Source organism: Petaurus breviceps, unplaced genomic scaffold, assembly GCF_028583685.1.
Source record: "Petaurus breviceps papuanus isolate PSGF00001 unplaced genomic scaffold, PetGlider_PUasm1.0 221, whole genome shotgun sequence".
NCBI classification, from domain to species: domain Eukaryota; kingdom Metazoa; phylum Chordata; class Mammalia; order Diprotodontia; family Petauridae; genus Petaurus; species Petaurus breviceps.
The window spans coordinates 14,541,005-14,564,040 of record NW_027185877.1 but is presented as its reverse complement, the minus strand read 5'-3'; the positions used below and the strand labels follow the sequence as shown (position 1 = coordinate 14,564,040).

The 23,036-nt window shown below is 40.6% G+C and overlaps 1 protein-coding gene and 1 long non-coding RNA gene across 2 annotated transcripts in view; one reads left to right on the top strand and one right to left on the bottom strand.

Moving 5' to 3' along the window:
* Positions 1-528: 528 nt before the first annotated feature.
* On the bottom strand, positions 529-13,057 carry LOC138166428 (uncharacterized). The gene is made up of 2 exons (XR_011169593.1): positions 12,919-13,057; positions 529-3,022 (listed from the first exon to the last, which is right to left on the bottom strand). It is a non-coding gene; the product is annotated as an uncharacterized lncRNA (long non-coding RNA).
* Positions 13,058-13,239: 182 nt separating this feature from the next.
* MRPS35 (mitochondrial ribosomal protein S35) overlaps positions 13,240-23,036 on the top strand; it is a 41,612-nt gene continuing 31,815 nt past the window's right edge. The window contains exons 1-2 of the mRNA XM_069094906.1: positions 13,240-13,399; positions 20,347-20,396. Of these exons, the coding sequence (XP_068951007.1) occupies positions 13,246-13,399; positions 20,347-20,396 (204 nt within the window). The 5' untranslated portion in view covers positions 13,240-13,245. The remainder of the gene's footprint in view (positions 13,400-20,346; positions 20,397-23,036) is intronic.

Sequence of the window (23,036 nt, the reverse complement as noted above, 5' to 3'; positions counted from 1 at the left end):
CCGTTCACAAACAAGGCAGTTACTATTATTACACTACTATATATATTTGAAAAACAAAACCTCATAGAGGTTGTAACTTGTCCAAGGTCACACACCTAGGAATTGGCATCAATTTCTGACTTTCACATCTATTAATTATACCCTATTACTATGCTGTGATTGGTCAACCAAATCAAAATGACCACATTTTAGAGTTGAAAAAAGCCTTAGGGACCAGTTCTAAACAGGTTCACATAATTAAATAAAGTGTCATATCACAGTGTGGTTCAGATAAAGGAGAGTTGATCCCAACTCTGACCAAATACAGGCTATATTCTCTGGGGCAAATGACTTAATCTTTTTAAACCTCAGTTTCCTCATCTTTAGAATGAGTACCTATAGTACTTGCTTCATGGAGCCATTGTGAAAATCAAATGAGAATATGTATAGAGATTTGTAAAATTTAAAGCTTATTGTTGAGATAAAAATTATACTTGGGACCATTGATTAGGTACTGCTGTCAGTCACCCACTCAGACACAGAGATAGTTAAGTGCTGTTTTATTACCCTCAGAGCTCAGGCTTAACTGATCTGACAAAAAAATGTCAGCTCACAACATCAGTTTCAGCAACCTTATGTAAACTGGGAATACATAAGCAAGATGGGTACAACAGAATTTTCTAGGAAGCAGGAGGGGAAGATGAAAGTATACAAGTAGATAGAAGGGAAAGAAGGTCTGCATCTGGAAGGTCAGAGAAGTAATGGTCAAAACTGAAACTGATTTGTTTCCCAGGCTTGATTTTTCTCCGACTATTGCAGGATGGTCTGACCAAGCTTCAAACAACAACGTCAGGAAGTTCAACAGTTCAAGACAGAGATATAGCAGAGATAGGAGCAGTGTTTTTCTGACTATGCGGTGGGGGAGGGGTTAGAGGGGGGAGTGGCAAGAAGCCTAAGCCAGAATTTCTCATCAGGTAACCAGTGGTAGAATCAGGTCCAGAACTAGGATCTACTGACTCTCAGCCTAATGTTCTTTCCATTATATTACACTGCTTTTAGAAATATAGAATACTGGGGTGGCCAGGTGGCTCAGCGAGTAACAGCACCGGCTCCAGTGTCAGGATGACCTGGATCAAATCCAGGCTCAGATACTGAGCACCACACCCAGAAATAACTGGCCGTGTAACCTTGAGCAAGTTACTTAACCCCAATTGCTTTAAAAAAAATAAAAAGAAGTATAGAATACTGTGGGACAGCTAGATGGCATGGTACCTGGATTCAGGAGGACCCGAGTTCAAATGAAACCTCAGACACTTGACACATATACTAGCTGTATGACCATGGGCAAGTCACTTAACTCCAATTGCCTTGCCTTCCCCCCTCAAAAAAAAAAATAGAATACTAAAATAGTAAGGGAACCTCATATAATTATAAAATATTTAATTCAATTCCTTCATCTCCAGATGAACAAATTCAGAAAGATTAATCATGTCTCCTATGAACTCGGGTACCCAGTACATAGTACCCTATAGTACACTGTTGTCACATTAAGCATATTTATTCAAAAATATAGTTATTATTTTTGTCCTCTGGTAACATAAAATTAGTTTTATTATTTTTTATATAGTAGGAGAAATAGTGCTGCAGTGAATAGAGAGTTTGCCTTGGAGCCCAGAGTACTGATGTTCAAGTCTCTTATTATGAGACCTTGGCAAGTCACTTTACCTCTCAAAAACCTCTGACAACTATCTAAAACTTTCAGGGTGAAGAAGAGGTGCTTATCTGTTTTAGTAGAGGAATTTCCTCACCAGGAATTCCTATACCAATGAAATCAGCCGTAATTGAAGTAGAGAAAAGTAATAGTTGAATTTATATGCAGCTTAAAGGGTTTCTAAAGTATTTTACACACATTATCTTATTTGATCTTGACAATTCAACAAAGTAGATATCTTAATTTTACAGATGAGGAAACAAAGGTTCAGAGGCAAAGCTACTTGCCCTGGGATCATACAGCAACCGTCAGAAGCAAGATTTAAGCGGGAGACTCCCACATCTTTCCAGCAGCAGCCCCCACGCTGCTCTCAAGAAACAAGAAAATATTTGTTGAAATGAAGTAACGTGTTTCCTCCTTCTTCCACCCCCATCTGTCCCAACTGTCAATCCTGAACATATCTCTGTACAGCTGATAATTAAGGCTTAGGGAAAAGAAAGTAATGAGTCAGCAAGAGCAGGAACATAGTTGGGAGGGGTGCTTTGCTCTGAATCAGTTTGTAGCTGCTCAGATAAATGAACCTCAGAGAAAGAAATTAACTTTCTTCAAAAGAGTTGAGATCCAGAGTACTGTCCTCCCCAAACCACATTATTTTGATATAAGATATTACCCTTTAACAGTAGATTGTTATTCTGAATCACTAGGATTAGAGGAGCCAGAAATGCATATTTGCTAGTTTTCAAGTGGTGCTTGCTGATACACAGCCTTTCAGGCCCTTACGATGATGGTAAGTAACATTGGAAAATTTTCTCCAAACACTGGGAAGTTGAGAGTGATGACTGTCAAATTTGCCTTAGAGCTCTGGTTTCCCAAAACAAAGTCAGTCTTTGAAGTATCAGTTGTGAGGTTCTGTTCATTAGACATTTGAAGTGCATTTTCAAGATGTCATAAAATTCAGAATCATAGACTCAAGTCTGAAGAGCCTTCAATTCAAACTATATAGCAAGCTAGACCACAGTATACCCAAGCACCCCCCTCTTCTCTGTAGGAAACTTTTTTATCAGCCCCTTGGCATTTGTGCAGTCATACATCATTCTGGGTCCTGCCCCCAGGCACAAACGCAGTTATCTTTACAGAATATGAACTGCTGCTGGTGAAAACAAAGAGACTGTTGCTCACATTTGTTGCTCATAATACTGTAAAGGTAGCTTGTCTTCCCACTCAAAGCTGCATGAGATTCAAGGCAGGATTTGAGACAGTCTAGAGTCAAAGCCATAGCTCACAAATTCTGACGAGTGCCTCTCTTCTTGGATCAACCAGGGAATTCATTAGCTGAAAGCAGAAAACATTTCATTAACTTGGACAGCAATAGAGAGGTACAAAACCTCTAGAATCTCAAGAGAATAATGGTAAATGTTAGGAATGAAAGATGAATAGCACTTTTCAACTTCAATTATAAAACAATAATCATATCTCTTTAGTACTAGTTACAAAATTGAAAAGTTTCAGTGGATTAGTCTGGATGAGAGTGTTATTTCTTGGTCCTCTGCTGCTATCTGCTGGCTTCTCACCCAATTGCAGTTACTATGCATCCTTTTCCTCAAAGGGCTTCCTCTTCTGGCTCTTGTTAGATAGAAGCATTTAGGCTTAGGTTAATTCTAGATTTTGGCCCCTTTATATTCTTTCCAAACTGCCATTCCGTGAGATCTTTCTTTTTTATTTTATTTTATTTTTTTTTAAAGCAGTTGGGGTTAAGTAACTTGCTCAAGGTTACACGGCCAGTTATTTCTGGGTGTGGTGCTAAGCATCTGAGCCCAGATTCGATCCCCAGGTCATCCCGACAATGGGGCTGGTGCTCTTACTTGCTGAGCCACCTGGCCTCCCCTCTGTGAGATCTTTCTAAGATGAATATATTCGTGATGAATATATTCCTTTCAACACCCATAAGGGTCTACATGCAAGTCACCTTGGGAGCTTTACTTAGCAAGACAAGTAAGCAGATATCTCTGAGAAGGGGTTCAGAAAGGACCATCAAGTTAACAGGCTGCCTTTCTGAAGACAACCATGAAGGTCTAATGAACATTCTCGTAAAGGTAAATGCCCATTTTGAAAGCCAGAACAGGAGCAAGACCAGGATAAAGAAGAATGGGGAAAACTGATGGAGAGGCAAGAGATCCCTCATTCCATGCAGCTGGAAAGGCGATATGGTGTAATAGCAGAGTATGCTCTATAGGAAAAAAGCATCAGGAAAGCCTGATGGAGAGATAGGAGGCAGCATGTGCTAGGGAAATCAAATTGCCATTGTCACCTTAACCACCATTTCACCTCAGACCTTGGTGGAGAAAGTCCAGAGTCCTGAGCCCAATAGCCTAGGAATAGTAATATCCTCTAGGACACAGGGACAGATAGATGATTGACCGCAGAAATCTTGAGAGGGCCCACCCTACTCACTGCCACCAAGGGCGGCTACAGTCCAACTGTCACCAACAGTAGCATGGAATTAGGAGCCCTAGAAGTTGCATTACCTTCCAGACCATTAATTGTTTCCAGCCCAGTTTTCATGGTCATCATCTAGGGAGGTGACTCCTGTGTACAGAAGTCTAACCATCCCCATACCTAGGGCAGGTATGTCAGCCTAGATGGAGAAACGAGTCACCCTAGGGAGACACAGGAGGCACTATGTGCCCTGCACAGCAAACCACCCTCTTGATCCCCATCTCTCCTCAGATCCCAAAGCAACCCCTTGGGAAATACAGCCTAGAAACTTCCTCTAGGTGCTATAGCCATAGCTGTTGAAAACCAACAAAAGAAAGTGCTTGCCACCAAAGTCCTTTGGCCAGGCATATAGTAGGCACAGAATACATTTGTATTGATTGACTGGTATTGTCAAATGATTCAACATCAAAAACTGATATGCATTATATATTGCCACTACACCCTAAGGACCATAAGATCTTTCCATCTGATTTGCAGCTGAAACTTTCCCTCATTGAGGGCCATCTCCAATCTCCCTGTTCTATATCTTGCCACTGGACCCAGATGGCTCAGAGGAGAAAGTGAGGCTGGTGACTTTGCACAGCCCTCCCTCACTTAAATTCATTTCACTTGCATGTCATATATCTCCTCCCTGATGTCATGGTCCTCTTTGAGAACAAAGGACAAACAAGGACAACAACAACTTCCCTCACTGGAAAGTGAGCTCCTTTAAAACAGGGACTGTCTATTTTTCTATCTCCAACACGTAGCACAATGCTTTGTACATAGAAAGCACTTAATAAATGCTTCATTCATTTATACTTAAACCTCAAAACTAGAATTATATGTGAGCCTGTTATATGATTTCTGAAGAATTCTGCATGTTCAGAGGGAAGGCATGAGAACAAGTTGTGGCTTCATGAGTCTGGTGTACCTGGGTGGTTCCCCCATGTGTTAGTTCTACTTTGCTCTGAATTCAGTGGGTATCCATGTTTATAATTGGCTTAGTTAAGAGGATCTTGTCAAGTTCTTCATATACTTTTTCTTCTACAAGCTGATCTCACAAGGCAAGATGACCAAGTTTTCCATTAAATGATATTAATTATTATCCCTGTGCAAATCACTCACACATTCATATATAGGCTTGAAATATATGTGTATATGCACATATACACACATGTATGTATGTATATTCCTACACCTAGTCTCTCTTCTCAGTTCCAGTTCCACATTGCCATTCCAATCTGCCATTTTATGCTTTATAGGCATCTCAAACTCAAAATGTTGAAAATAGAACTCGTTATCTTTCTTCCCAAACCCACCCCTCCTATGAACTTCCTTGTTATCATCTTTGTAGTCACTTAAATTTGCAACCATGGAGTCATTCTTGCCTAGTCATTCTCCTTCACCCTCTATGTCCCCCAAAAGCTCTGTCCTGGGTCCCTCTTACTATCTTGCTTGGTGATCTCTGTTAGTTTCAACAATCTTTTCTATGAAGATGATTCCTAGATTTGTATCTCCAGCCCTTGTCTTTCTACTGAGTCTTTTGGTTTTTGGTTCATCTTAAACTGAATGTCTTACAAATATCTTAAACTATCCAATATATCCAAAATTGGGCTTTTCATCTTGATGCCCCCTCTCCTCCACTCTTCCCCACGCCTTCTCTCTTTTCAACTTTCCTATTGCTATTCAGGGTAAACTGAGGTAAATCTCCAAGTAAGAGATGGCTTGTTATGAAGAGTATGCAACCTGCTAATGAAGGATGGGTCAAAAGGCCCTGCTTCTGCCCAGGAGACCCTGAATTAGGGATGTAATACATTTTTATAAGCATAGAACAAAGAACAGAAATCATCTAATTGTCTAGCGTCACAAAGATGAAAGATCATTCTTGGTGGTTGCATCAAGAAAAAGTGGGCATGGTCCCCATATGTCATGAAGACTACCTCTCATCCCCGAGCAATGACTTTGTAAATTTACAGGTCCCAGCTACTCCCTGAGGTACTTGATATGGGAAGACTTACTGGCAACTGGGGGATTCAACAAGACTCCTTTAATTATTAAAGATGGGACAAGGTTAGATTGTCCTACCTTCTCAGGAATATCCTACCAACCATGCTGAGACAATGTTTTATGAAAGCATTGAAAACAGAATTTTTCTTTAACTAGCAGCAGTGTATCTTTGGTATCTGAAATCAGAGAGAGAGGGAGAGGTTTGACCTTTAGCACACATAAGCTTCTCCACTCAAACCTGAGAGAGGAGGCTTCATATTTAACAGCATTGTTATAGTATAAAATCAAATATAAGATATAGGATAAAAAAATTAATTCCCTCAACAATAACCATCCCAGTTACTCAGCTTGAAACCTTACTTTCATCCTCTACTTCTCACTTTCCTTACATATCTTTTTTTTTTTTTGCCAAGTCTCGTAATTTCCAATTTCACAACATCTCTGACATATGTCCCTAATTCTCCACTCACATAGCTGCCATCCTGGGGCAGGCTCTCATAACTTCTTGCTTTGACTATAGCCTCCTGATGTTATCCATACCTCAAAACTTTCCCCATTTTAGTCTATCCTCCACTGGGCTGCAAAGTGGTTTTCCTAAATCATAGGATGGACCATGTATCATCCCTGCCACCTTCCCATTCAATAAACTTTAGTGGCTCCCTATTTTTTTTAATCAAATGCTTTTTATTAACTTCTAGTTTACATTATTCATTTCTGCAAGATGTTGAGTTACAAATTTTCTCCCCATTTGTCCCCTACCCACCACCCCCAAAAAGCGATCCCACAGGATATCCATTCCTCCAATCTGCTCTCTCCCATACCCCCTTTCAACGTTCCAGTAGGGGACGGTGGATCTCTATGCCCCAGTGTCTATACATCTTATTTACCAGTTACATGTAAAATAATGTTGATAATAGTATGTGTGTGTATATATATTTAAACATTTGATTTTAAAACTCTGAATTCCAGATTCATTCCCTTCTTCCCTTATCACCCACCCTTACTGGGAAGATAAGCAATTCAATATAGGTTGTACATGTGTAGCTATGCAAGACATTTCCATAGTACACATATTGTAAAAGACTGACTATATTTCTCTCCCTCCTATCCCACCTCCCACTTATTCTATTCTCTACTTTGATCCCATCCATTTTCAAAAGTGGGAGCTTCCAACTTCCCTCCCCCCTAGCCTGCCCTCCCTTCCATCATCCCCTCTCTCATCCCCTTCCCCCCTACTCTCTTGTAGGGTGAGATACCCTATTTAGTGTGTATGTCATTCCCTCCCTGAGCCAAATTCAATGAGAATAAAGTTGACCCATTCCCTTTTGTCTTCCTGTTCTTCCCCTCCATTGTAACCATTTTCCCTTACCTCTTCTATATGAGATAGTTTACCCTATTCGGTCTCTCCCCATCTCCTCTCATTATATTCCTCTCTCACCTCTTAATTTCACCTTTTAGGTATCATCCCTTCCCATTAAATTGGTCCTGTGCCCTCTATGTATACCTGTACACATATATACACACATTCACATAAGTATTCATACACCCATATACTCTCCTATATATATATATACATATATATATATATATATATGTATGTGTATATACATTTCTATTCCCTTAAATTATTCTCATACTGAGAAATGTTTCATCCGTTACAATTATTGTTTTTCCATGTAGGAATGTTAATAGTTCAACTTTGATAAGTTCCTTATGATTTCTTCTCCCTGTTTACCTTCTCATGCTTCTCTTGCTTCTTGTATTTGAATGTCAAATTTTCCATTCAACTCTGTTTTTTTCATCAAGAATGCTTGAAAGTCATCTATTCCACTGAATGACCATATTTTCTCCTGAAACATGATACTCAGTTTTGCTGGGTAGGTGATTTTTGGTTTTAATCCCAGCTCCTTTGACCTCTGGAATATCACATTCCAAGCCCTTCGATCCCTCAGCTGTCAGATTCTGAGTTATCCTAATTGTGTTTCCACAATATTCAAATTGTTTCTTCCTGGCTGCTTGTAATATTCTCTCCTTGATCTGGGAATTCTGGAACCTGGCTATAATATTCCTAGGAGTTTTCTTTTGGGGATCTTTTTCAGAAGGTGATTGGTGGATTCTTTCAACCTCTATTTTTCCTTCTGGTCCTAAAACATCAGGGCAATTTTCCCTGAGAATTTCTTGAAGGATGATTTCTAGGTTCTTTTTTTGATCATGGCTCTCAGGCAGTCCAATAATTGTTAAATTATCTCTCCTGGATCTATTTTCCAGGTCAGTGGTTTTCCCAATGAGATATTTCACATTGCCTTCTATTTTTTTTTCATTTGTTTGGATCTGTTTAATAGTATCTTGATTTCTCATAAAGTCACTAGCTTCCATTTGCTCCAATCTAATTCTGAAGGAGTGATTCTCTTCAGAGAGTTTTTCAGATTCTTTTTCCATCTGACAAATTTGGCTTTTGAAGGCATTCTTCTTCTCCTCATTGACTTTTTGAGCCTCTTTTTCCATTTGAGTTAGTCTATTTTTTAAGGGGTGATTTTCTTCAGTCAGGTTGTTGACTCTCATTTCATAATTTTCTTGCATCGTTCTCATTTCTCTTCTCAATTTTTCCTCGCCTTCTCTTATTTGGTTTTCAAAATCCATCTTAAGGTCCTCTATGGCCTGTAACCAGCTCATGTTTTTCTTGGAAGCTTTTGGTGCAGGAGTTCTGACTTTGCTGCCTTCCTTCTGTTCCATGCTTTGATCTTTTTGTCCCCAAAATAGGAGTGTAAAGTTGTATTGCTCTGCTTGGTTTGCTTCCTTTGCCTGCTCATATTGCCACTCAATTACTTGACTTTTGAGCTTTTTGATACAGAAGGACTCTGCCTCCAGACAGGGGAGCTTTCTCCCAATTGCTGGGGTTTTCTCAGCTGCTGAAGGTATTAGTTGGGTGCCCTCTCTGAAGCCTCGGCACGCTCTGGCAAGCTGGTCACACACCTCTACCCTAGACCACAATCCTAATCCAAGCAGGTTAAAGCAAGAGCACTTACTCCTCAGACTGGCTGCTTGGTCCCCCTACACTCTTCAGGCCAGGAGCTGAAGCTTCTATGTGGCAGTGGCTGCATGGGCAAAAGCCGACGCACTCTGAATTCCCAGGTCCCAAAGTCCACACTACACTGACCTCTCACTTTGTCCTTGGCATCTATGGATTGATAATTCTGGAAACTGCCCCAGCTGCTGGTGATCTGAAGTTCTTCCAGGCGGTGGGCTGGTTAGGCCACCCTGGGATTAAGCAGTGGAGCAGTGGCTGGGGTAGGTTCCCAGAGCTCTGCACTGGCCACTACCTGCTGGCCTGCCTGGCTGTCCTCAGTGGGAGGTTAGCTTCTCTGTGTCATTTTGTGGGTTCTGCAGCTCCAAAGTTTGTCTAGAGTCATTTTTTTACATGAATTGGAGGTGGTGGGAGCCGGAGTGGGCATAAGTCCTGTTTCTACTCTGACATCTTGACTCCGCCCCCTAGTGGCTCCCTATTACCTTCAGTATCAAATATAAAATTCTCTATCATTTGAAGCCTTTCATAATCTTTCATAACCTCCCTTCCTACATCTCCAATCTTTGTACACTTTATTCCCTTCTATATACTTTACAATCTAGCTACACAGGTCTATTTGCTATTCCTTAAGTACAATGCTCCATGTCAGGATTTTGGAGTCTTTTTATTGGCTGACCCTCATGACTGGAAGGCTCTCCCTCCTCTCCTCCACCTCCTACCTTCCTTTAAGATTCAGCTCACATCCCCTCTATTGCAGAAGTCTTTTCCCAGGCCCTCCTCCCTCTTCCCCCATTGTTAGTGTCTTCCCTGGGATTACCTTACATTTACTCTGTATACAAGTTATTTATATGCAGGCAGTTATTTGCATGTTGTCTCTCTCTTTCATTGAAATGTGTGCTCCTTGAGGGTGTGATAGTAATGGAATATAAAGATTCCCCTGTATTGGCTTGGTTTTCAAATTGATTGTGTTAAAACCCAGAGCTTGTTAATCCCACCTGTGGGATGGACTTGTTGATGTGAAAAGAGAGTCCTGAACTGGGAGGAGCTGGTGACATAGATTTGGAGAGACAAGAGAGAGGCGGAAGAACTTTTTGGAAGCAGCACCTCGTGGAGGCAGAGAGAGACTGAGAGAATTGCTGGGGGCCACTTTGAATTGCCCTGGACTTTTGAGACCTGCCCCCGAAGCTGCCAAGGACTGAGGAGACATGGCTGTTTTGCTGGTACTTTGTCTGTCTGTTTTGATGTTGTTTTGCCAGATTTGTCCACTGGTGAAAGACAGTCCTGTTGTTGAAGAAGTCCTGGAACCTGGCTGTTGGCTAAGAGCTCCTGAGACTGTCCTGCAGACAGAGAGTGAATACTGTCCACTGGTGAAGGACAGTGCTGTTGTTGCAGGGGTCTGGGAACCTTTCTGTTGGTTCAGAGATACTGAGACTGTCCTGCAGACAGAGAGTGAATACTGTCCACTGGTGAAGGACAGTGCTGTTGTTGCAGGGGTCTGGGAACCTTTCTGTTGGTTAAGAGCTACTGAGACTGTCCTGCAGACAGAGAGTGAATGCTGTCCACTGGTGAAGGACAGTGCTGTTGTTGCAGGGGTCTGGGAACCTTTCTGTTGGTTCAGAGCTACTGAGACTGTCCTGCAGACAGAGAGTGAATGCTGTCCACTGGTGAAGGACAGTACTGTTGTTGCAGGGGTCTGGGAACCTTTCTGTTGGTTCAGAAGCCCTGAAGAAGGATTTTCTTGTTGTATGTTTACAGAAATCCTGGGAGAGGGTTTTGCTAATGTTTTCAGGGGTTCTAGGACTGTTCTACAGACAGAGGATGAATTAATGAAGGGACTGGCAATGTATCTTGTGGCCTTGCTAAGCCTTGTCTCCCCAGGAACTAAGATTGCTGAGAACTTGCCTCATGTCAAGATGAAGAAAAGACCTCCATTTGGATATTAAGTGCTGTGCTTAAACTTGTTGTAACTCTGGGGTAGATTCAATTGTGATCCAGGGGTGGGGAACTTTTGACCTTTTTGTGTTCTATGGTTGAACAAATTAATGTATTTTACTTAATGATTGAAAACTAATCTCCATTTGAGAAGAGGGGCTTTGTGATGGACTAAATGAAGGTACAGCCTAGGGGTGGAGTAGTATTTAGAACAGGGATTTTGTAATTGATTGAATGAATGGAAGGTCCTGGGGTGGGGTAGTACTTGGAGATTATTTAATCACACTTAGTAAATGCTGTATTTGGAATTATGTCATGTTTTGATCTTCTCTGTTCTTGGTTGGTCACTGAATAAAATGGAGAGCACCTATGCTGGTATTTTGAACCTTGGGAAGTTGCCTTTCCTTGGCATTACATTACAGAGGGCAGGGCCTGATTTTTTTCCTTTCCTCTAGTGTATGTGAACTTATTCCTTAGTCATTGGACAGGGATTTCACATTTAGAGTGTCAATAGTTTAATAACAATCTCAACATTACCACCATCACTTCTTAAGCAGAAGTACAGCATTGAAAGCCATTCTTTTCTTTCTTCCATAGGTTGCCATGACTAAAGGTATCCTCTCACCCCATAGAAAAAGACCTTCTAACAAATAAGCCTTTAGGTGCTTGGCTAGTATAGACCACAAAATGCAGACATACCTTGTCACCTAGAAGCCTTTCTAGCTTGATTGACTCTTCCAGTGTTCTCTCCTGAAATAGCCTATGAAAACACACTCCATAAAGCACTGGACAACTTTGATTTTAATATAGAAAACTAGAAGTTTCATAAAAGGAGATGGTGCTTTCATCTAAAGAATCATAGAATCCAAGTACCTTGAGAGTTGGGGTTGTTCCATTTCATTTTATTTTATATTTGTATCCCCAGTGACTGACAGATGAAGTGGGCAGTTGGTTAACAGGGCAGCTAGGTGGTACAATGGACAGAGTAGCAGGTCTGGAGTTTGGAAGACTTCTTCCTGAGTTAAAATCTGGCCTCAGACACTTACTAGCTTTGTGATTCTGGGAAAGTTACTTAACACTGTTTGCCTCACTTTCCTCATTTGTAAAATGAGCTGCAGGAGGAGATGACAAACCGCTCTTGTATCTTTTCCAAGAAAACCCTAAATGGAATCACCAAGAGTTGGATGCCACTGAAATAACTGAACAATAACAGGTTGCAACAATGTTATATACTATAAAAGAGCTCTGAAGTCAGAGTATCTGTATTCAAATCCTGCTTTTGGTGCTTACTGCTTCTGAGACCCAGGGGTGAGCCACTTAACTTAAACAGCAGAATTTTCCTCTACAGTAGAATGACAACGTTTAACTAGAGGACCTTGGAGGCAGGCCCCTTCTAACCCTGTTTGCCTAAGTTTCCTCATCTGTAAAACGAGCCAGAGAAGAAAATGACAAATCACTCTAGTATCTTTTCCAAGAAAACCCCAAACAGGGTCACAAAGAGTCAGACACGACTGAACAGAGTTCTCAATTACCAAATAAACTCCCTTCCTCTGTTCCTCTCTCTCCTCCTTCTCTCTTTGCCCCCCCTTTCTCTCCCTCTCCCTTCTTTTCTTTCTCCCTCCTCCTCCTTCTCTCTACCTCTCTTTCTTTTCTTCTTCCCTTCCCCCATCTCTTTCTCTCTGACTCCAGAGTTAGTGCTCTTTGTTATTCCAATATACATGCATGTGTGTATAAACATATACTTGTACATACACACTCATATCTCACAGAATCATAATCAGCTAACCTGAGTTCCAGAGGATCCCCAGCAGAAATTTTTAGACAGACAGACGTCACAATGTCTCTAGTTGCAGAGTCTTCCACTTTAAAATGGGGGTGATAAAACTTGGCACTACTCGCAACGCCTCCAAGGTTGTTGCGAGCCAAGCGTTTTGTACATTAAGTAAGGCATTATATAAATGCTACTGATGATGAAGATGGTGATGACGCTAGCACTTTAGTTTGACTCCTTTCATATCCTTTTCTCCCAGTGTTTCTATGGGCAGGTCCAGGTTTCTCCAAGAGGAAACTGAGACAGTGACAATCTCCGCCTCCCTTAGCTTTGTAGCTACTTATGTCCTTCGCGGCTTGCCGTCCCCGGCTCCTGAAGGAAACTATGGCGGCGCCCGTGTTCCCTTTCTGGCCTGCCGTGCGGCTCCGGCCCTGGGCTTTGCGCACTTTCGCTACGGTTTTGTCTCCAACCAGTGACCCGCATGTTCCGAACACGCGTGAGTTCTTCAATCCTCCCCACCCCGGTCCCATTCTAGACTCTGACTCTTCTCCCTTTCTTGGCTGGGGTGGGAAGCTTGACCCGAGCTTGCCCCGGGCCCCGCCGCAGGGTAGCGAGAGGCCCGAGACTCCGGAGCGGGGACGGCGCTTTCGGTCAGTCAGCCTGCAGCTTTGCGCCGGTCCCTGTGCTTAGCACTGAGGATATGAGAGGGAAGCAGAAAGACCGGCCCTGCCCTCGGGAAGCTTACAGTATAGGGGGAGAGCCGTGGTGTGGAGCACCGCGCCCAGAGCAGTTGGGGGAGGACAGAGTTCTGTGAGGGGCTTCCTTAGACTTTAAAGGAGCCCCAGAAATTGTTCTGAATGGCCCCAGAGAGCCTTTCCTGAACCAAACCTTGGGTCCAGTGATTTCAGGAGCCTACTTATTCCACTTTTGTTAACTAATTGAAATGCTTCCTTAAATGCGGCTGAAATCGAGTATTCACTGATTATCATTTTTTAATCATTTATGAGGGGCCTGCTTTGTGCCAAGCACTGTGCTAAAGCCCCTGCCCACATGGAACTTTCAGTCTAACGGAGGAGACTGTACACAAGCATAGCTACAAAGCTCGCTAGGTACTGGATAAATAGGAAATCATTAATAGTGGGAGGATGCTAGAATTAAGAAGAGATGGAGAAGACTCCCTGTAAAGTGTCTGGTTTTCATAGGGACTTAAAAGAAGAAAGGGACGTCCATAGGTAGAGCATTTCAGGTAGGGAGGATTGTGAGAGTAGACGTGAGGTGTGCTTTGTTCACGGAACTGCCGGGAGGCCAGTCTTCCTGAAACCTGCCTTTTCTCTGCTACTTCCCATTTGTCCAAATCCTTGGATGCTAAGTAAGAACAAGGTTAACGCCCTTTGCAAATGAGAGCCTTTCTTCCACAAACTGAGGTGAACTAGCATTAGAATACGGGAACTGGCAAATTGTCTACCAAAAAGAATAATATTTCATATGTTTTTATTGCTTTTTTTTATGTATGTAAACAGGTGTTTAACCTGAATTTTTGAAAATAGCTCTGGCAGAATTTGACATTTTTTAGGTTAAAATGTGTTTAGCAGCCTATTTGTCGAGTACTCTTTTGGAGTTACTGTGAAACTACATGAATTTGCAATTTCATAGATGTGTATATTTTTCTAAAGGATGCAGATTGTAAACCATCTATGATTGTCTTTCAGGTGTAACTCTTGTTTAAGTACTCTCATATATTCAATACTGGGACCCCTCCCAGTGTTATGGATAAATAAGGACCTGATTCAAATATTTAAGAATAAAGTCATTCTTCAATTGATAAATGGTCAAAGAATATGAAGAGGTTGTTTTATAAGGAATAAATCCAACCTGTCAATTGCCATAAGAAAAAATGGTACAAATCACTAATAAAAAGGAAAATACAAATTAAAGCAACATTTTTCCATTTTCTTAATTCCAGAAGTGTCTCTGGGCTCCTGGGAAGAATAAACATTGTCCTTGGGGTCTCCCCAAGTGATTTACGACAAAGAATCACAAAAAAGTCCACGTGGCAAAATTCTGCCACTGAGCTGGGTACTGGCTAGCACAGTGGATGTAGTGCTGGGCCTGAAGAGAGGAAGACAAATCTACCTGATTTAAATTTGGCCTCAGACACTCACCAGCTGTGAAACTATGGGCAAGTCACTTAACCCTGTTTACCTCAGTTTTCTCATCTGTAAAATAAGCTGGAGAAGGAAATGGCAAACTACTCCAGTATCTTTGTCAATAAAACCCCAAATGGGGTCACAAAGAGTCAGACATGAGTGAACAGATTTCTCAGTTACCAAATAAACTCAGTTTCCTTCAAGACAGTTATTGGACAATTCTAAAATTCTAGAGATCTGCCTTAGCAGATTCTTTTAGTGTTGGGGTCCCATATGCTACTACTCAGTATGGTGACAGCATTTTTTTGTTATAAGACTGAGGACTGCTTGTTCAGCTACAGTGCATTTCTAGAAAAACCACTCAAAACCAAACGGTTCTTTGCCTATTCACAAATACTCTCTCCTTTAAAGTTGGAAGGGGCCTTCTTTCCATAGTTTCCCCACTGAGAACTTAGGTGATAACCATTATGATTTCAAAGTCATTAGGTCCTTTAGGCAAGTTTACTGCAATTTGCCTTTTCTATTTTCTATTCCTTTTCTATTTTTCCTAATTAGAATATCCCTAATGTAAGGGATTAAAAATCCCTTTCATTCCAAAAAATCCAATCTTTTCTGGCTGCTTTGTAGGTGAAATGATTTCTGAGGAAATCCCATTGTAGAACTTGGAGCAGGTTTAACTTACTAGGCTAGCAGGCCAACACAGCTGGTGAGCCTTAAAGACTTATCAATCTTCACAGAATCATTCTTATCACATTCTTATTAGACTCTACTTGTTGAATGGCCGTAGACAGTTTGATCTTCATTCTCCCAGGGATGGGGCTAGGGCATGCCATAGTAAGCAACCTTCATCTCTAGAAGCATTACCAAAAGCACCACCAGAGGCATAAACTTCTGGGTTGACCTTTTGCTTCACTAAGATCATTCTGTACCAATTCTACAAATTAAGCCAGTTATTCTGGACTGAATCTCTCTCAGGCCAGTCCTTTGGTAATCTAGGTTGGATATTGGGATAAAATAAGATAATCATAGGTCATTCAACAGTTAACAAAAGGAAATTTACTTAGCCAGAGAAGAAGGATATTCAACTAGGATAGGCCTTGAGGACATCTTGAGTTCTTTTACTTGGGTGAGGTTCCTATGCCTGAATTTCTCTTTGTTCACCAGAATGACACCTGTTTTGTAGTATCAGGTGACCAGGAAGTGATGGTAACAGTTTGAACCTTTAGTTTCCTATGCCATTCAAGTTTCAACAGACAGTTTTTTAAGAAAATAGCTTACATGGATGAACAGTTAGAATATTGCACTTACCACACAAGTCCATTCTTTCTACTTGACAGTAATGACTGCTGTAGTATAGTATAATTATGTTACACATAATCACTAAAAGACCATAGGATTTGGTGTCGGGGGCCTAGAGTGTGAATCTACTGACACTACCTCTCTAGGCCTCAGTTTTCTCATGCATAAAATTATGAACATCAGAACATTTCCTACCTTCTTTGACTTTTCTCTCACTAGATTTAGTGAATTTTAGCTGTTGCTCCTAAAGAGATAATTAACAAAAAACTTTTCCCTTCCTCTAGCTTCCCTTCTTCCAACTTCCCTCCTCCTTGGAAGAAAAAGAAAAAAGAAAAACAAGACTCTTTGTAACAAATATGCATAGTCAGACAAAACAAATGTCAGTGATAGCCATGGCCAATAAATGATATGCTTCATTCTGTACCCTGAGTCCATCACCTCTGTGTCAGGAGGTTGGTAGCATGTTTCATCATCAGTCTTCTAGAATTCTGGCTGATTATTACACTGATCACTTGTTTTTCTTTAAATGTTGTTATTATATAAATTTCTCTTCTGGATTTGCTCACTTTATTCTCTAACAGTTCATACATGTCTTCCCTAGTTTCTTTCCCTAGGAGAGAGATTAGGGCAGGGTGTGCCAGGTAAGGTGGACCACCCTGACCACTGATCACCATCACCACCCTCTGATCCTGGAGAAGATTGCACCAGATTCTGAACCCCAAAGCCTTGGAAATACCATTTTTTCCTCAGATCACTAGACCTGCTGCCAGAGTAACTTCTACACCCATCATTGAGGGGAAGAATCATTTTGCAAAAGGGGGCCCACATTCGTCATCACCACCAGCAACAATTGCTGACCAGTTGCCATCAACAGGTACACTGGCACAGAGTCTTGGAGATGGTGGCACCTCCTCCCACTACCCCTGACACCACTGATCTTGCTTCTAGCCTAGCCTTCTTGGCTATCATCCAGGGAAGCATCCCTTGTGGAGAAGGGACCAGCCATCTTCACCAACTTGCTAACCAATAACTACTCTCAGGTTAAGCAAACCAGCCTAGCTGAAGAACAGGGCACCTGAAGGGAGGTAATGTGCTAGATTGATCAAACCACCATGACTATCATCTTGCCTCAGACTCTGTTGGAGATAGTCCAGGAATCTGAATTCTAAAGCCTTGGGAATAACAGTGCCCCCCAAACTACCAAGACCTACTTATAACCTGGTCCCCTACAGCCATCATTGAAGGAAGAAATTATTATGGAAAAAGGGCCCACCTTCCTCGTCCCCACCACCACCACCACCACCAGCAGCTTCATGCCAACTAACGAGCGCAGGAGAGCTGGGAGTGGCAGCACCCCCAGACCATCCAATTCATGCTCAGACTTCATAGGCATCATTGAGGGGAACAACTCCTATGGAAAAGGAAGAGACCATCCTTACCAGCTGCCAACCATGTCACCCTGAGGGAGAAACGGGAGGCACTATGTGGCAGGCAAGTCAAACCACTACCACCACCTTGACCACCATCGTTCATTAGACTTGAATGGAGACATTCCAGGACCCTGAGCTGGAGAAAATAGTAATATTTCCAGCCCCATAATCCCAGCCATCAACCTGAGAAGCAAGTTTTATGGAGAATGCAGCTAGGCAACTGCTACAGATACTACAGCTACATCTATTGAAGATCCAAAAAAGAAAGTACTTGTCACCAGAGACTTTGGCACTGTCAAATGGCTCAACATCAGAAATTGATATGCTATTTTATGCATTCTGTAGTTATTTTAAATGAGATTTCTCATTTTATCTTTCTGCTGTTGGTAAAATGCAAAAATGCTGATAATTTATACAGATTTATTTTATATCCTGAAACTTTGCAGAGGCTATTAATTACTAGAATTAATTTTTAGTTGAATAGGGGGCAGCTAGGTGGCACAGTGAATAGAGGGCCAGCCCTGAAGTCAGAGGGACCTGAGTTCAATTACAGCCTTAAGACACTTAACATTTACTAGCCATGTGACCTTAGGCAAGTCACTTAACCTTAATTGCCCTGCTTTCCCCTGCCAAAAAGAAAAAAAAAAGAAAATTTAGTTGACTGTCTAGTATTCTTTAATCATATCTGCAAAAAGCAATAATTTTTTTTCCTCTATTCCCATGCTTATTTGCTTGATTTCTTTTTCTTGTCTTATTCCTTTAGCTAGTATTTCTACCACTTTATCAAATAAGAGTGATGATAATGAACATCCTTGCTTTACTCCTTATCATATTTGGAAAGGCTTCTTGATTTATCCTCAATACATTTAATTCTGGCTCTTGGTTTTAGCTAGAAACTACTTACAATATTAAATAGAGGCAGCTGAGTGGTACAATGAACAGAGTGCTGGACCAGGAAGACCTGACTTCAAATATAGCCTCTCCTCTCTGCCTCAGTTTTCTCATTTGTAAAATTGGGATGATAGTAATAATACCTCTCAGAGTTGTTGTGAGGATCAAATGAGATAATATTTGTAAAATGCTTTACGAACCTTAAAAGACTGTATATATACTAGCAATTATTATCATTATTATTGTTTATAATGACAGTACATTTATTCCTATGCTTTTTAGTGTTTTGAACTGAAATGAGTGTTGTATATTGTCAAAAATCTTCTACATCTCTTGATATAATGTGATTTTTATTTTTTGTTTATTATGTTATGATTTCCCCAATATTGAACCAACTATGCATTTCTTTTGTAAATACATCCTGGTTATTGTGCAAAATCTTTTTGATGTGTTATTGTAGTCTCTTTGATATTTTTTTATTTTAAAACTTCACATCTAGGGATATTAGTCTACCATTTTGTTTCATTATTTTAACTGCCTTTTTTAAGGTATTAGTATCATTGCATCATAGAAACAATTTGGCATTTTTGCACGCAGTTTAAATAATACTGGAATTAATTGTCCTTTGAATGTTTGCAAATTCCTCTGTCCCTGGGTGGTTGTTGTGGTTGTTTTTCCCCAGGGGGGTGGGTGGGAATTCATTTTTGGTTTGCTCAATTTTTTTTTTTCCCTTTTGGAGGGCAATTTTCCCCTTTGGAGGGTTAAGTAACTTGCCCAAGGTTACAGGGCTAGTTTTTTGTGTGTGGGTGTTAAGTGTCTGAGGCCAGAATGGAACTCTGGTCCTCCTGACTCCCGGGGCCAGCGCTTTACTCACTGTGCCACCTAGCTGCCCCTGCTCAATTTCTTTTTCTGAGATTGGGTTATTTAAATTCTATATGTTTTGTCCTTTTAACTTGTATGTTTTATATTTTTATAAGTATTCACTCATTTACTTTAAGTTTTGGCTTTAGACATGTTGTTGGGTAAAATAGTTTCTAATGATTTCCTTGAGCCTTCATTTATTGGGAACTCTTTCTCATTTTTGATACTGATATTTGATTAATTTGACATGCCTTGAGGTCAAAATCACATAATTGCTGCTTTCTGCTTTTTCTTTTCCTTGCCCACTACCCACTCTCATACCTTCCACCTAAAGGTGTAGATTCCTTCTTCAGTTGGATCTGTGACCCATCTCTGGGGTACAAGCCACAGAACTGCCAGTTGACACCTGTTTCTACTCCCTTTCACACTTTACCCAACTGGATTTGAGGACAGTCATAGGTTCCAATTCAGTCTTGATGCTGGCAAGCTCAGTTTGGCCTCTTCCTGGCTAGATCCAGTCCTTACTGCTCTCAGACCTCTGTCTACCTATGCTGATCTCAGCCAGAAAAATGACTCATGATCTTTTCCTTGGATTTCTCAATCCCCTCTTGGTCTGATGCTCTTTCTAAAGTCTTTGTTATAGTAATTTAGGGAGGAGTTGGCTGCTTTGCATCCTTCAACTCATCATCTTAGCTGGTCTCTACTGCCCTTGAATTTTAAATATTAAGTAACTTTGTGTTGCCTTTATGAGTTTATAGTTTAGGTTAAGTGACATTAAAATATGAATTTTTAAAACTCTTTATTTTGCCTTCTAGTTAAAATGGAAAGCAGTAAAACATCTAAAAATGGAAAGCACAGAAAACAGGTAAGCCATAAAAGTATTGTTTACCCATAAATTTTTAAGGAATAATTTTATTTTATTTTTAATTTTTAAAGCAGTTGGGGTTAAGTAACTTGCTCAAGGTTAAACGGCCAGTTATTTCTGGGTGTGGTGCTGAGTATCTGAGCCCGGATTTGATCCAGGTCATCCCGACACTGGAACCGGTGCTCTTACTCACTGAGCCACCTGGCTGCCCCTTAAGCAATTGGGGTTAAGTAACTTGCTCAAGGTTACACAGCCAGGTGTTTCTGGGTGGGTGCTAAGTGTCTGAGACCAGGATTCGATCTCCAGGTCTTCTCAACACTAGAGCCTGTGCTCTTACTCGCTGTGCTACCTGGCCGCCCCAGGAATAATTTTAGGAAAACTAAATGTTTACATGTATGTTGATAATATAGTTACTTCAAGGATTGCCCTTCTTGCCTCAAATAAAGGAAGCTTTTAACAACCCAATTAATTGCAAAATGTGTTTTCCATAGTGTGAATTAATGAATGGAGAGGAATAATTTTCAGAGAAGGAATTGAGTGAAGGTGAAACCTTTTACTTAGGGTTTGAGGAGATAGTGGAAATATACTTTAATGAAAAATTCTTCCTCAGTGCAATGCATAAATTCTGAAATATTTAAAAAGGGATGTGGTACTTTTTTTTCATTTTTCAAACACTTTATTAACTTCTGATTTACATCATTCATTTCCGACAGATTTTGAGTTGCAAATTTTCTTCCCGTTTTTCCCCTACCCACTGCCCCAAAATAGCAGTCCCACAGGATATTCTCGCCTCCAATCTGCTCTCTCCCATATTTTCTCCCATACCCCTTTCGACTTTTCCAGTAGGGCATGGTGGATCTCTATGCCCTAGTGCCTGTATATCTTATTTCCCAATTGCTTATAAAATAGTATTAATAATAGTGTGTATATATATATAATATTATTATATATGTACATATATTTTTAAAAATTTGATTTTAAAACTTTGAATTCCAGATTCATTCCCTTCCTTCCTTGTCACCCACCCTTACTGGGAAGATAAGCAGTTCAGTATAGGTTGTACATGTGTAACTAATGCAAAACATTAACATAGTAGATATATGTAAAAGACTGACTATATTTCCCTCCCTCCTGTCCCACCTCCCACTTGTTCGCTACTTTGATCCCATCCCTTTTCAAAAGTGGGTGCTTCCAACTTCCATCCCTCCAGCCTGCCCTCCCTTTCATCATCCCCTCTCTCATCCCCTGCCCCCCTACTCTCCTGTAGGGTGAGATGCCTTATTTACTGTGTATTTCATTCACTCCCCAAGCTGAATTCAATGAGAATAAGGTTGACCTTATTCCCATTTGCCTTCCTATTCTTCACCTCCATTGTAACCATTTTCCTTTGCCTCTTCTATATGATATAGTTTACCCCATTCTGTCTCTCCCCATCTTCTCTCATTATATTCCTCTCTCACCTCTTAATTTTGCCTTTTAAGTTATTAGTTTACCCCACTCGGTCTCTCCCCATCTTCTCTCATTATATTCCTCTCTCACCTCTTAATTTTGCCTTTTAAGTATCATCCCTTCCTATTAAATTGGTCCTGTGCCCTCTATCTATATATACCTGTAAACATATATACACTTTCACATGTATTCATATGCCCATATACCCTCGTAAATAGACATATATATGTATGCATTCCTTATGATTTCTTTTCCTTGTTTACCTTCTCATGCTTCTCTTGCTTCTTGTATCTGAATGTCAAATTTTCTATTCAACTCTGGTTTTTTCCTCAAGAATGCTTGAAAGTCCTCTATTCCACTGAATGACCATATTTTCCCCTGAAACATGATCCTCAGTTTTGCTGGGTAGGTGATTCTTGGTTTTAATCCCAGCTTCTTTGACCTCCGGAATATCACATTCCAAGCCCTTTGATCCCTCAGCTGTCAGATCCTGAGTTATCTTAATTGTGTTTCCACAATATTCAAATTGTTTCTTCCTGGCTGCTTGTAATATTCTCTCCTTGATCTGGGAATTCTGGAACCTGGCTATAATGTTCCTAGGAGTTTTCTTTTTGGGATCTTTTTCAGGAGGTGATCGGTGGACTCTTTCAACTTCTATTTTGCCCTCTGGTTCTAAAACATCAGGGCAGTTTTCCTTGAGGATTTCTTGGAAGATGATATCTAGGTTCTTTCTTTGATCATGGCTTTCAGGTAGTCCAATAATTTTTAAATTATCTCTCCTGGATATATTTTCCAGGTCAGTGGTTTTTCCAATGAGATATTTCACATTATCTTCTTGTTTGGATCTATTTAACAGCGTCTTGATTTCTCATAAAGTTATTAGCTTCCATTTGTTCCAATCTAATTCTGAAGTAATGATTCTCTTCAGTGAGCTTTTGTGATTGTTTTTCCATCTGGCAAATTTGGCTTTTTAAGGCATTCTTCTCCTCATAGCCTTTTTGAGCCCCTTTTTCCATTTGAGTTAGTCTGTTTTTTAAGGTATGATTTTCCACAGTCAAGTTGTTGACTTTCATTTCGTAATTTTCTGGCATCATTCTCATTTCTCTTCCCAATTTTTCCTCCACTTCTCTTATTTGCTTCTTAAGGTCCTCTATGGCCTGTAACCAGCTCGTATTTTCCTTTGAAGCTTTT